This window comes from Sorex fumeus, unplaced genomic scaffold, assembly GCF_029834395.1.
Source record: "Sorex fumeus unplaced genomic scaffold, SorFum_2.1 ptg000233l, whole genome shotgun sequence".
NCBI lineage: Eukaryota > Metazoa > Chordata > Mammalia > Eulipotyphla > Soricidae > Sorex > Sorex fumeus.
In genome coordinates, this window is record NW_026606290.1 from 2,501,185 (window position 1) to 2,516,314 (window position 15,130).

Genomic DNA, 15,130 nt, shown 5'->3' on the forward strand with positions numbered 1-15,130 from the left:
TTACCTGGCCATGCTTGGCTTATTCCTGGCTCTGCACCCAGGGATCACTTCTGGCGGGTGTCAGGGAACCATACAAGGGAGCCATGTGCAGAGCAAACACCCTGCCTGCTGTAATACTGTTCTCACCTTTTTCCACACCAGCAACTGTCCCTTTTTTATATAGAGAAGTTCATTTCATGTGGACTCAACCAAAGGAACTGGGGCAGAGCCGTCAGACCAGGGCCCAGAGGCCCTTTCAGGTTTTGTGGCAGGGGCCTCATTCCCCCCACTCTGACACCTGCAAAACCAAAAGCGTTGACTCGTTCCCAGATGAGAAATTTCCAGATTGTGCTCTGGACAGTGTGGGGTCCTGGCGCACCTTCAGCTCCATGGGCTGGGGCAGCTGCAGCCCCTGAGTCCTTTGAGTTTCCAATGATGGGGTCCTGCGAACGAGGTGGGGGTCCACTTGGGAGGCACCAGACGGGGTGCTGGCTGGCTGGGACTGGCCCTGGAACCCGCCCATGGAGGCAGCGACACATTTTGTAAAATGCTCCCTCCAAGATGTTCCTGCCATCTGCTGGAGCCTCATCCTATTAATAGCCAGTGAGACTGGGCGGGCCTGGCGCTACTCGAGGCTCCGCACCCTGAAACGGGAGCCACGAAAGGGGATCCTCCGCATTGCTGCCTGCCGGGCTGCAGACACCGGCTTCCACGTAAGATGGATGTACACAGTCCACCACCAGGCAAGGCGTGGGCAGATGGTAGGGTGACGCGATTGTCAAGGCAGCTTCCAGGCTGAATCTGTACCCTCTCTAGAAGGAGCCTCTCCAGGGAGGGCATACAGTGGGTAGAGCGCTCGCCTCGCACGCTGCTGACACATGCTCAATCCCAGCATCCCATGTGGTTCCCCCAAGCCCCACCTGGAGTGATCCCTAAGCACAAAGCTGGGAGTCAGCACAGCACAGCCGGGGCGGTCCTCAAACAAAACGTCAAAAACGCCTCTTTGGAGACAGAGTGAGAGTACAGTGGGGACCTCATTTGCTTTGCACATTGCCAACCCAGCATTCCATATGCTGCCCTGAGCATCACCAGGAGTGATTTCTGAGTGCAGAGCCAGAGTAACCCCTGAGCATATGAACCAAAAAGTTAAAATACCTGACAGCAGGCTGGAGTGTCAGTACAGCAGGGAGGGCGTTTACCTTGCACGCAGCCAGCCAACCTAGGTTCGATCCCCGACATCCATGTGGTCCCCGATTACAGCCAGAAGTAATTCCTGAGTGCAGAGCCAGGAGTAGCCCTGAACATTACCAGGTGTGACCCAAAACAAAAAATACCTGCCGATTGCAGTAGACAAGTGAGCCGCCCAGCACATGTCATCGGATCCCTGGTGTTCCTGAGGGGTCTGGATGGCAGACCCAGACGGGACTTCGCCTAGGAGTAGCTGATGCCAGCTGCTCAAGTTTCCTCCGGGGTCGCGATTTCCAGAGATAGTGATGGCACATCAGATCCCTTAGGCCTGCCCCCGGTGCTGTGCTCAGCGATCACGGGCTCTCCTGCGCTACCCGCTTTCCTTCCGATTTTGACCTCATTTTTCAGGCGGACTGCCCAGATTTTTGTCATATCATTGGCCTAAATTTTGGGGGTTGGTGGGAGGGGTAGTTGAGGACATATCCAGTGGTCCTCAGCTCACCTGACTGTGCTTAGGGGTTCCTCCTGGTGGTACTCAGGAGAAAATGTGGTGCCAGGAATCAGACTCAGACCTTCCCCTGTGCTCAGGCTGTGCTCAACGCATCATTCTTTCTCTATACCTTTGATACCTTTTTTTTTTTCTTTGCTTTTTGGGTCACACCTGGTTATGCACAGGGTTTACTCCTGGCTCTGCACACAGGAATTACTCCTGGCTGTGCTCAGGGGACCACATGGAATGCCAGGAATCGAACCCAGGTTGGCCGCATGCAAGGCAAATGCCCTACCTGCTGTGGTATCGCTCCAGCCCCTGATACCATTTTTTATGTGTGTGTGGTTTTGCTTGTTTTGGGAGCCTGCCCAGTTGTGCTCAGAACTTATTCCTGACTCTATGCTTAAAGATCACTCCTGGCAGTGCTCAGGGGACCATATGTGGTGCAGGGGATCGAACCTGGGTCACTGTGTATGGTCTGACACGGTAAGAGGCATTTTCTGTGCTTCTTCGTTTGTTTCTGTGCTTCTTGCCCGCACATGCACGGGGTTTACTCCTAGCTCTTAGATTTCCTGTGGATCCTGTAAGGAAGCCAATGAGAGCTGAGGTCCTCCACCACATGAGGACTTTATAAAACTTCCATTGCAAAGGATTTTGCCTTAGAACCAGACTCCACTTTGGCGGGGGGGAGGGAACTGGGGGGAGCTTGGAGCACAGCAGGTAGGGCCTTGCACATGGCTGACCTGAGTTCAATCCCCGGCATCCCATATGGTCCCCTGAGTACTGCCAGGAGTCAGCCCTGAGCATCACTGGCTGTGTCCCAAAACCAAAGAAAATAATTTTTTCTCGTGATCAGAGCTATGAGTTCATTTACTGTTTCAGAAATTTTCAACCTATAAAAATAAGTTTTAGCATAAAAGCTTTGTAATGGTATCTCATGGTGATTCAATAAGTTTTAGGGACCCTGGAAATAGTATAGTGGTTAGGGCACATGCGCAGCATACGCCTGGGTCAGATGTTCAGTACCACGTGGTCCCCCAGATACCACCGGGGGTGACTCTAGAGGTCCCCAGCACGACCAGGGTGACCCTGGCACTATAGGCCTGAGCAACATCACATTTTGGGCCCCTGCAGTGAACTGGCCACATTGACTTGAGAATCACCAGTAGGATCCCCAGAGCTCCACTTGGGAGGTCACATCCTAAAAATGTTTTAGAAATGATTAGTCGAGAAGCATCTTTCTTGGGTAGAGCAATAGTACAGCAGACAGGGTACTTGCCTTGCAGGTGACTGACCTGGATTTGATCCCTGGTACTACATACGGTCTCCAATACCTGCCAGGAATGATTCCTAAGCACCACCAGGTGTGGCCCCTTCCCCATATATATATAAATATAAATATGTATGTATATTTTATTTAGCAACATATATACAATATATATTTTAGCTCTTTGAGATCCTTCTGGGATTTTTTTATGGGGGGATTGTTTGGCTTGGGGCACCTGGTGGTGCTCAGGACTTACTCCCAGCTCTCTGCTCAGGGACCACTCTGGTGCGCTCAGTCTTCAGGATTCTTCCACTGAGTACTGTAGTGCATGGTCTTGAAAGCTGAACCAGAGGTAAAAATCTTAGGAATGTCTCATGAAGGACATCAAGCCAATTGTCAAACTTCAATAAGGTCTATCAGTTAGATAATAAGGTAAAAGGTAAAGGTAAAGTCCCTCCCATTGTTCGTGGATTTGCTCGAGCGGGCCCAGTAACGTCTCCATTGGAGACTTTGTTGTTACTGTGTTTGGCATATCGAATACGTCACGGGGAGCTTGCCAGGCTCTGCTGTGCGGGCGAGATACTCTCGGTAGCTTGCCCGGCTCTCCGAGAGGGGCGGAGTAATCAAACCAGGTGCGGCCGGGCTGGCTGCGTGCAAGGCAATCCTGTCAACATTAATATTCTGACTTTGATCATTGAACTATGTTGATAAAATTGAATGTTTCTGTTCTTGTTTTTGGAGATAGAGACAGAATACCTGACTGAATGCCTGGAGCACAGCAGGTAGGGCGTTTGCCTTGCACAATGCTGACCTGGGTTTGATCCCCGGCATCCCATATTGTCCCCCAAGCACCGCCAGGGTGATCCCTGAGTGAAGAGCCAGGAGTAACCCCTGAGCATCTCTGGGTGTGACCCTCCTCCAAAAAACAAACAAAAAACAACTAAATAAGTACAAAATGCCTACACACCCTCACACCTGGCGATGATCAGGGGTTACTTCTGGCTTTGCACTCAAGAATTACTCATGGTGCTGGGGATCCAACCTAGGTCAGCCGTGTGCAAGCCAACGCCCTACCTGCTGTACTGCCATTCCTGCCCCACCTATAGTTCCGAGGGTGATAAAACCAAGCACTAGAATCTTTAGGATCACAGGGATAAGTTTCCTTAAAGTCAGCCAACCGTAGCAGAAACGGAAACTGGTCACTAAATAGACTTCGCAAACACTCCTTAAAAATGAAACAAGAGGGGCTAGAGCGATAGCACAGCAGGTAGGGCGTTTGACTTGCACACAGCCAACATAGCCGACCTAGGTTCAATTCCCAGCATCCCATATGGTCCTCCGAGCACTGCCAGGAGTAATTCCTGAGTACATGAGCCAGGAGTAACCCCTGAGCGTTTCCGGATGTGACCCAAAAAGCAAAAAAAAAAAAAAAAATTGAGGCGCATATGCTGCCCGAGCCTATGTGCTGCTTGTGCCCACGTGGCCGAGTACATGTGGCACCCGAGCACATGTGTCGCCTGCGTCTCCCCTCTTGAGATGTGTACTTTCATGCTTTTGTGTCTAGTGCTGGGATGTGTATAGGGGTTCTCTCTGCCCTTGAAGAAGCCCGCGGTCTCTCAAGTGCATCTCTCTCTCTCAATCTCTCTCTCTGTTCCACACCCACCACCACTATAAAACCCTCCCCATAAAATCTATTTTGCTTCAAAAAAATATATGAAACAAGAAGGGCCGAGAGAACAGTGGCTCAGGCACTTACCATGCACAGGGCTGGCCTCGGTTCCATCCGCCAGGAGTGAGCCTGGAGCAAGCGCCAGTAGGAAATAAGCCTTGAGCATAGCCAGGTGTGGCTCACAAACAGACAAAATACTTAAGTGAAATGGAAAACCTGGGGGTTACAATCGTATTCATCGGAGAAAACACACAAGTTCGTTCAGGAGAGACTTTCTCGCGGAGTTTTTTTTCTGCAGGACCCTGAAGGTTTCTGCAGTGGGAGAGGTTTGGCTGATGGGTGTTAGAGGTAGGGCGTGGGCAACAGATGAATGAAGGTGCCAGGGTGGTGCTGTCTCAGCTGGCAGATGGGCATGTCTGTTGCCCAGGTATCTCTCAACAATTCCACTGCGAAAGACTTGGGTTCCAGAAGAAAAGAACTTTGGTTTTTGGGAGGACGTTTTGGATGTCCAAACTCTTTTATTTTGAATTATTCAGCTCCACGAGTCTGCAGGATTGTTTTAGCCCGTGGTGGAGCACCAGTTCCAGGACTCTGCTCGGGCCTGGGATTCCTGTAGAAAAAAATCTGAAACACTTTTCTCAGGGAGCAAGGAGTCAAGTATCTTGGAGAGACAGTTTTGACCCAGAGTAGTTAAAACTACTTTGGTTTTGTTTGGGGGCCACAGCCAGCAATGCTCGGGTTATTCCTGGCTCTGCACTCAGGAATTAGTCATGGTAGGACCTGGGATAGAATTCGAGTTGGCTGCATGCAAGGAAAGTGACCAACCTGCTTGGTCCCCTAAAACTACTTTTATGGGGGGAAGGAGGGAGGATGCAGGACACAGCTAACAGTTCCTAGAGCTACTTTTGTTGTTGTTATAGTTTTTGTTGTTCTTTTTCTGGTTTTTTGGTCCACACTCAGTGATGCTCAGGGCTTTCCCCTGGCTCTGTACTCAGGGATCACTCCTGGTGGGCCTCAGGAACTGATGCGGTGCCAGGGATAGAATGAGGGTTGACTGCGTGCATGACAAGCACCTTCCCTGCTGGACTCTATTTGTCCTAGCTGTTTGGCCTGCTCAGAGCTTCTCTTCACTCTGCTTGTCAGTCACTTCAAGTGGTGCTCAAGGTTCCAAGCAGTTCCAGGGATCAAATCTGGGCCACCCTCATGCAGAACGTGTGCCCCACCAGTTGAGTTATCTCTCTGGCCTCAGATAGTTTCAACTGTTTTTTCTTTTTTGTGTGTGGGGGGGTCATATCCGGTGATGCACAGGGGTTACTCCTGGCTCGTGCACTCAGGGATTACTCCTGGCGGTGCTTGGGGGACCATATAGGATGCTGGGAATCGAACTCGGGTCGGCCATGTGCAAGGCAAACGCCCTATCCGCTGTGCTATCGCTCCAGCCCCAGTTTCAACTATTGATTGAAAAATTCCAAAGGGTGGTAGAGGCAGAGTGAGTCTAGGGGTTAAGGCATTCACCCCAGCATGTTACCATCCAAGCACAGTTATATCCCCAAGACCACACATGATCCCCTGAGCACAGAGCTAAGAGTAGCCTCTGAGTACCACCAGGTATACAGCCCCAAATTCCCCAAAAGGAAAAAAAAATAATCCCAAAGGGGGTAAGGGAATGGCTGAAGGGCTGGAATGCACACTGCACTTCAGATGCAGGAGGCACAAGTTCAGTCCACTTTGGCCCAAACAACAAAATTCTAAAAGGCTGGAGGCATGGCTCAAATGGTAGGACACAGGCCTAGCATGTGTGAGACCCAGAATCTTAGCACCCCCACGACCATATGTGCCCCCAGGATCAATCACCAACCATGACCTGGTTAGCCTTCCGAGAAGTGTGGCTTCTATTAAAAAAAAAAAAGTTCTATTTGTTTTTCGTTGTTGATTTGGGGCCACGCCTGGCGATGCTTAGGAGTTACTCTTGGCTCTGTGTCCAGGACTGATTCCTGGTGGTGTTCAGAGAACAATATGGGATGCCAGGGATCGAACCCGGATTGGTTGGCTACATGCGAGGCAAATGCCCTACACACTGTACTATCATTCCAGCCCCTTCTAAAAAGCAGTTCTAACTCCTTTTATTCCAGATACTCACTGTGCTGTGAATTTGTGTTTACTCACCAATAGAGGTTACACTGATGTACAAATACAGCAGATGTAGGAGCTGAAGCTGTGGTACAGGGGTGGGGTGCTTGCCCTACATGCCTGGATTCGATCTTTGGCAACATACATGAGCCCTGCCAGGAGTCACCCCTGAGCATGACAAGTCAGCCCTGAGCACTAACGTGTGTGGCTCCCAAACCAAAAATTTATATGTATATGTCACTGTCACTGTCCTCCCGCTGTTCATCCATTTGCTCGAGCGGGCCCAGTAACATCTCCATCGTGAGACTTCTTGTTACTGTGTTTGGCATATCGAATACGTCACGGGGAGCTTGCCAGGCTTTGCCGTGCGGGTGAGATACTCTCAGTAGCTTGCCGGGCTCTCCGAGAGGGGTGGAGGAATCAAACCCCGCTCGGCCGGGCTGGCTGGGTGCAAGGCAAATGCCCTACCGCTGTGCTATTGCTCCAGCCCCAATATATGTATATGAAATTACAGGGTTTTTTTTTAAATTGGAAGGGCAAGTCCAACTTAGCGATGCTTCAGGGCTGCTCCTGACTTGTGATGTGGATTTTCTTCCTGGAGGTGCCCAGGGAGCCATGTGGTATGTGACTGACTCCCATACTGGGGGTTGCGCAAGCAAAACATGAACTCCAGACCTTTTGAACTCTCAGCCCTGGGCTTATATTCTGATTCGTACTGCCAAACTGTACTTCCAGAAATACTATTTCTATAAATTTAAAGACTTGTTGTTGAAACAAGGGTTTGGTTGGAACGAAAGAACATTCTTCTTTTTTTTTTTTTTTGAACGAAAGAACATTCTAATGGGAAAGAAAAAAGTTGGAACAGGAGGGGTCTGGCGAGCTAGGACAGCAAGTCAGGTGCTTGCTTTGTATGCAGGTGACTCTGGTTCCATCCCTGGCACTCCATAGACTCCCCAAGTACGGCCTGGAGTGATCCCCGAGTACAAAATCAGGAGTCAACCTGAGCAGTGAGACTGGAAAGGTAGGACAGCGGGGAGGGCGCTTGCTTTGTATGTGGCCAATCAGAGTTCGGTCCCCAACATCCCATATGGTGCCCCAAGGATGCCAGGAGTGATTCCTGAGCGCATAGCCAGAAGTTACTGACAGGTGTGCCACCCCCCAAAAAACAAAACAAAAAAATACCAAGCACCACCGAGTGTGGCCCCCAAATTTAAAATTGACCCTTTTTCGGGGTTGGAGTGATAACACAGTGGGTAGGGCATTTGCCTTGCATGCGGCCAACCCAGGTTCGATTCCCAGCATCCCATATGGTCCCCTGAGCACTGCCAGGAGCAATTCCTGAGTGCAGAGTCAGGAGTAACCCCTGAGCATTGCCGGGTGTGACCCAAAAAGGAAAAAAAAAATTGACCCTTTTTTATTTTTGTTTTTGGGCCCCACCCGACAGCGCTAGGGGTCACTTCTATACTCAGAAATTACTCCTGGCGGTGCATGGGGGACCATATGGGATGCTAGAAATCAAACCTGGGTTGGCTGCGTGCAAGGCAAGAATCTTACCCATTGTATTATCTCTCCAGCCCCCAAATTGGCCCCACGTTTTAGGTAAAATTCTCTGGCATTTCATATAGGCACATTGTTGTATAGCTACCACACCATCCATCCCAGAACATTCTCTTCTGGCAGATCTGAATGTTTGTCCCCATTAGACACTCCGTGGCCCTCCCTCAGCCCTGGTGGGCGGTCCCGCTGCTCCACTTTCTGCCTCTGATGGTTCTCGGTGGAGTCACACAATGCTTGTCCTCTCGTGTCAGTCTCATTTCACAGAGCCAGGCCGTGGCACAGCGCTGTGTTGGGAAGGTCTGAGCTGTTCCCTGCCAGTGCTGACGCTGCAGAAAGTCACCGGGGGAGACGCACAGCCCACTGGGAGCCTGACCCTTCCCAGTCACTCCCTTGTTGCAAGGAAAAGTAGAAGTGGTTTTCCTTGTTTGTTGACTTTGGAGAGAGAGGAGAAAGGGAGAGGAAAGGGACAGAGAAGAGGGGGAGAAAAAGGAGAGAGACTGTGTGCAAATGTAACTGCTGTTACCCCAAGGTTGACCAGAATCACCCGACAAGGTCATGCAGAGTCCCCAGAGCCCAGGCTTTGATGCATATCAAACTGCTGCTGGGGGCTGGAGCAATAGCATAGCGGGTAGGGCATTTGCCTTGCATGCAGCTAACCTGGGTTCGATTCCCAGCATCCCATATGGTCCCCCGAGCACCACCAGGAGTAATTCCTAAGTACAGAGCCGGGAGTAACCCTTGTGCATCATCGGGTGTGACCCAAAAAGAAAAAAACAAACTACTGCTGGGCTTACAAAAGGGGGTTTGGGAGGCCGGAGCGATAGCACAGCGGGTAGGACGTTTGCCTTGCATGCAGCCAACCAGGGTTCGATCCCTGGCATCCCATATGGTCCCCCAAGCACCGCCGGGGTAATTCCTGAGTGCAAAGCCAGGAGTAATCCCTGTGCATTGCTGGGTGTGACCCAAAACGAAAAAAAAAGGGGGGTTTGGAAAGCAGATTTGCCCCTGCGTCTGCAGGCCATAGGTTACAGAGCAGCTGCAACTATCCTGTGCATTATTTTTTATTTTTCTTTTTTTGCTTTTTGGGTCACACCCGGTGATGCTCACGGGTTACTCCTGGCTCTGCACTCAGGAGTTACTCCTGACGGTGCTCAGGGGACCCTATGGGATGCTGGGAATTGAACCTGGGTCGGCGGCGTGCAAGGCAAACACCCTACCCTCTGTGCTGTCTCTCTAGCCCCTATCCTGTGCTTTTGTTGCCCGTTTTTTTTCTTTGTTTTGAGTTTGGTTTTGGAGAGGGTATCTGGCACGGTGCCGTCTGCTCCCGTTTCAGTGCTCGTGCCAAGTGGGTGAAGGGAATGAAATATGGGGCTCCAGCATGCGAAGCAGCTGCCCCGGTCCTCTGAGCCCCTCTACCCAGCCCACTTCTCGCTGTTTTTTCTCCTTTTCCCTTTTGCAGTCTCAGCTCGAACCTAGGGCCTCACAGGATGGGCAAGGTATTTTTATTCTGAATGAGCTGCTCTCTGTGAGAATCTCTTCTCCCCACATTCAACCAAGCTCCAGCTTAAGTGAAACTGGTAGGAGGAGAGTGAGTTGGGCAGACAATAGGGCGGTGAGGAGAGGCTGAGTAAAAGGCTCCTTGCCTGTGCCAAATGCGGAACGGGTGGGGGAGTGCGTGGGAGGCGGCAAGGGCTGAGCTGCTGCCTTTGGCCTGGTCTCAGATCAGACAAAGGATCCCAACGGAGATGTTCATTTCTCTGTCGGTACAGCCGCTCCTCATAAGGCCTCTGATCTGCTTTGCGTCTCCCATTTCAGAGCGAGAGAAAAGAAAATTCCTTTTTTAAAAAAAATTAGGTCTGGCTCGGCACCTGGAGAGCTGTTCCTTGCTGGAGCAGAAGGACCTGGAAATTGACGAGCGCTATGATGGTTTATGAAATCATCTTGCAGTCTGAGCTGGATGTCTGCTTATTTTGCAGCTCTCGGTGGGGTGGGGGAGAATAGAGACTCAGGACAGCCATCAGCTGTTCCCAGGAAGGCACATTCCAGGGAGGAGTTCCTGTTGTCTGCAAGAGACCATTGCAGGAAATGCCTCTGAGCACCTATGTTTTTTTTTTTTTTTTCCCTCCGGTGGCTGGTGGCTTCTGGGGTGTGGTCGCTTCTCTCTCAACTGGCCAGCCTGGTGGATTTTCCTGCACTGTGACAGTTGGTAGAAGCCAGGGCTGCCTCAGAAGAAGCTTGCAGATGCCAGGCACAGGCAGGAGAGGGGCAGTACCCCAGTCTTTATATTCACTGGAAAGGGAGGGTGCTGGGTAACCCAGGAGGCCTTCCTGGGGGGCCCACTTCTTGCCCATGACCTGAACACTACTCTCCCGGGCTGGACCCAGATGGCGTGGGGGGGCTGCAGTGCTGAAGTGCTTAGTCTGCAAGGCAGAGAAACCCCTTCCTTCTTCCCACAGCACCCCACATTCAGCGTGCCCGCCCCCCTGGAAAGGCAGGAGCACAGAATGTTTTGTTTCATTTTTTTCTGGCCACACCCAGGGGCCATCCTTCGGTGCTCAGGGCTTACTACTAGCTCTCTCTGCTCAGAGATCACTCCTGGAGGGGCTTGGAGGATCCTATGTGGTGTGGGGGATCAAACCCTGGTCCACCACGGCAGCGGAAAGTGTCCTACCCACTCTTATGTCTCCGGCTCAGACCCTAGTTTTTTCTTTGACCTGCTGCCTTCCTGGGGCCAGCCCACCTCAAAAGGGGAGGAAATCGCTTCTTTATGAGATTCCTGTCAAGTTTTTTTTTTAAAGGGAATATATGGAAAAATAAAAGGTAATACATGAAATGGTAAGCTGATTTTCTGGTACATAAGGAAAGTTCCATGAATGGTGGAAGAACTTTAAGGTCTTGTTTATTAATGCGTCATGCTCCACGGGTGACTGGAGAGAAAGCTTTTGCTATGAGAACACAAAACTGATTAACTCTCTGGATTCTGGAATGGCTGTTTGCATTCCAAATGAATCAACCCTTTTTTTCTTTTCGTTTCTTTCTTTCTTTTTTTTTTTTTAATTAATGATCAAATTTGCCCTTTGTAATACTGGGGTGGGGGAGATAGTCTAACAGCAGATAGGGCACTTGCCTTGAACAGGGCTGACTCCCGATTTTGATTCCTGGCACCCCATACGGTTCCCTGAACACAAAGCCAGGAGAAGGCCCTGAGCACAGCCAGGTGGGGCGCCCAAACAGACAAAAATGAACGTCTTAAACCACCTCCTGAGATTCAGAGTTCAAGATCATCATCATCTTTGGCTTGATAAGACCCCAGTCCTCAACCTTCCAGGCTGACTGGGGTTGCTCACAGCCTTTTCCTGGGGAAAGTGGGCAGGACGCGAAGGGAGGCCTAGGGGTGATCTCACCCTTTAGGGACGGGGCGTTTTTCCGGCCGGGGCCCCCCCCGCAGCATCCTCAGCCAGACTGCAGCGCTGGCCCCTGCCCCGCCCTTCGCTGCTGCAGTCCTGGAAGGGCTCCCAGGGGTGGAGGGGTGGGGTGCAGATTCTCTGCAGGGCAGGGAGGGTCTGGATTGGACGATGCACAATGCGGGGCGGGCGGGGCGCCTGGAGCCTCCCGGCCCGCCTGGGCGGAGGCAGCGCCTCCCGGGCCCCCGCAACACTTCCCCCCCCGCCAGCTCCCCGCGCCCCAAGGCCGCGGCGCGCGCCCCCGCGGCCCATCCTCCGGCGCCGGCTCTCCGGCCTCGCTGCTTTCCCCGGCCCCGCCCGCCCCGCTTCGGCTCCTTCCGGGAGCGCTCGGCCCTTTCCGCCGGGCGCTCGGGCGGCGCTCGGGCCGGAGCTCCGCCCCCTGCCCGCCGGCCGCCGGGGACGCGCGTGACCGCCTATAAAAGGGGCGGGGCGCGCGCGCCGCCGCCACTACCCGCTGCGGAGCGAACGGCGAGGAGCGAAGGCCGCGGAGGCAAGTCGCTCCCTCCAGCGCACCCGCTTCACACCGGCCCCCGTGAGCGCTCGTCCCCCGTCAGGAGCCGGTGAGCGGGGGCGGCTCGGGGCCGGGCGGGGGGCGCGGGGCGCCGGGCGGGGGGCGGGCGCCGAGGAGCGGCCGCGGCGTCTGGAATGTCATTGACCGACTGGGCCGCGGGCCGGGGGGCCGGGGGCGACGAGGCCGCCGCTGGACGCCGCTGGACGCCGCGACCCCGCCCCGCGCGCCCCCTCGGGGCCCCGCGGAGCCGAGCCGGGTGCGGGGCTGCCCGCGCGCGTCCGGCCCCCCTCACGGGCCCGTCAGGGGTCGCGGCGCCGGCTTAGTGCGGGGGGTCGGGGGGGACCTGCGGCCGCCCGGGGCTGTGCCGTGGACGACGACGACGACGACGACGACGACGTGTGTCAGAGCCTGTCACCCGGGCCGAGCCTTTTGTTCCACAACGCCCCCCCCACGAGATCCTCCCCTCCGAGTCGCCTTGAGGACCCCCACCCCCACCCCGAAGGACATATTTTAAATAACGGGGGGAGGGGTTGATGCCAGGGGGAAGGGGGCTGAATCTGCTCTTAAAATTCGACCCCTGAAGAGCCCGATGTTTTTGAACTTGGCTGCAGACATACGCCACCTCTGATGTATTTTTTTTTTTATGTAATGGGCCTGAATTATTGACGCTCTTTGTTCTGGCTTCATCCTGGTATTATCATCATCATCATCATTATTATTATTATCAAAAAAAAGCAGCCAGTTTCCCCATCATATGGCCAACAGGGAGGACCGGGAGAGGCAGATGAAGTCTTTTTCCAGTCGGGAGAAAGAGCGTAGTCATAGCAATTGGACTTAAGTGAAAGGGAATGTGGCGGAGATGGAAGGGTGGGGGTGTCTTGGAGACAGGAAGCGGAAAAATCGGAAGAGCAGAGGTGGGCTCACCTCCCCCAGCGCAACCACGGAGCCCCCACGCCTTGGAGCTCGCTCACCGCTTGTTTTGCCTTGCCTTGCTGCTTCTGTCCGATTTTTATTTTTTTATTTATATATATATATTTTATTTTTTGCTTTTTGGGTCACACCCGGCGATGCACAGGGGTTTCTCCTGGCTCGTGCAATCAGGAATGACTCCTAGCGGTGCTGAGGGACCCTATGGGATGCTGGGAATCGAACCCGGGTCGGCCGCATGCAAGGCAAACGCCCTCCCCGCTGTGCTATTATCGCTCCGGCCCCTCTGTCCGATTTTTAGAGGTCACATTGAAGTCCTCGTTTGACACATGTGAGGGGGGTGGGAGAAGGCAGGAAATTAACTGGGAGCCTTTTTTAGTAACTGGGCCAGTTACTGCCTCAGAGGGGCCCCAAGGCCTTCACTGCTGCTCTCGGAGGGACCTGGCTGCAGAGCCGAGGCCAGCAGGTGGGAAGCCCTTACGGGGAGCCCGGGTTCAGTGGTGGCTCTCGGAAATGCTCGTGGTCTTGGCCGGGTGTCCCGTGGTAATCTAAGAATCGGGGAGTTCCGTGGCGTCCCAGGCTCCCATGGGCACACGCCCGGGGATCCTCTGCACAAGTCTGGGGAGGGCGATTTTTTTCAGGTCTTGCCTCTTGGTTCCCACGGGCGCATTGGTCTCCTTCAAAGCCCACAGGGAGGGGCCAAACCACAGACCCTGAGATCTGGGTGTCAGGAATCCTCCCCAGTTCTGTTATGGCCTGCCTGGTGCCCAGAACTGTGGACTGGAGGCCGCTGGAAGCTGGGCTCCTAGGAGCCGCCAGGACCTGCTTGCTCCCCAGCATCCAGTGGAATGAATGCACAACCGCCAGGAATGCGGATGAGGGTCTCAGGGCTGATCCTGGGGCGCCTGTGGCCCCAGAACAGCTGTGCTGGCCCCTCCCTGCAGGCTGCCTGTGCCTCTCTGACCAGTTCTGAGCAGGAAGTCGTCATCTGTGAAGGAAGTGTGTCCTATTCCCGGGCCAGGTCAGGCCTTCGGGGCCGGCATTCTCCTTTCCTAAAATGCCTTTCGTGTTCCTGTGGAGGAGTGGAGGGTGTTTAGGAAGCACCTAGGCCTGGGAGTCTGGATGAATCCATCAGAATGTAGGTCGCGGGGAGGGGAGGGAAGCCAGGTTGAGCCGAAAAGTAGAGTCACTGTCCATTTATTTGAAAAGTGGTGGAACCGTGCCAAAAGGGCTGACTTGATCACGGCACCGCCCACTGCCTGGGCGTCGCCCTGTGACCACAAAACCTCAGTTCTTTTGCCGCATTTTGGATCTCAGCTTTCAAATACTGTGGAATGAGAAAGGCTTGAGGGAGGTGAGACCTGGTGGGTTCCCGTCTTCGTACATGTGAAAAAGAGGTTTTCTGCCTTCTGATGGCCTTTCGTTCAGTTGGCCTTTAGAAGCTTGTGATCTTGCTCTCCCCCTCCCTCTAGACTCCACATTCCTCCACCATGTTGTCATCGTTTCGTAAACGCAGAGTCCAGGTATTTGAGCAGCATGCAGGAAATGTGTTGCCTTTCAGCCTTGCCTGCCTTGCTGTGAAGACACGTTTGTGTCAGAGGTTGAATGATCTAAAGAGACGGGGGGATCCCTGGCTGCATGATCTTTCTGTTAAGCCGATTGGTTAGGTTTGGTTTTTTTGGTGTTCCTTGAACAGGTCTCGGTAAAATTTATTCTACCATTTCCAAAGCCTCCTGTTTTCATCTTGCTCTCTATAAGGCATGAATATATTGGTTTCTCATCACCCTGCTGGTGTTTGCATGTAGTGTTTGCTGATTTTTCTCTTTTTTGATGGTTACTTGGTTCTTAAGAACCAAGGGATAAACTGATTATTTTTAATATTTGCAGGGCAGAATGAAAACATGAATAATACTTTTAAGTTCCACAAATCATAAAAACTTGGGTTTGT

The 15,130-nt window shown here is 52.9% G+C and overlaps 1 protein-coding gene across 8 annotated transcripts in view; it reads left to right on the plus strand.

Annotated features, from left to right (window-relative positions):
* The first annotated feature begins 12,152 nt into the window (after window positions 1-12,152).
* Window positions 12,153-15,130, plus strand: part of SPTAN1 (spectrin alpha, non-erythrocytic 1) — a 62,730-nt gene continuing 59,752 nt past the window's right edge. For 4 of the 8 annotated variants that reach the window (XM_056108759.1, XM_056108760.1, XM_056108761.1 and 1 more), the window contains exons 1-2: window positions 12,236-12,304; window positions 14,655-14,705. In XM_056108759.1, the coding sequence (XP_055964734.1) occupies window positions 14,673-14,705 (33 nt within the window). In that variant the 5' untranslated portion in view covers window positions 12,236-12,304; window positions 14,655-14,672. Of the gene's footprint in view, window positions 12,305-14,654; window positions 14,706-15,130 lie in introns of all 8 variants that reach the window. The other 4 variants (XM_056108754.1, XM_056108758.1, XM_056108756.1 and 1 more) reach the window with 3 other exon arrangements.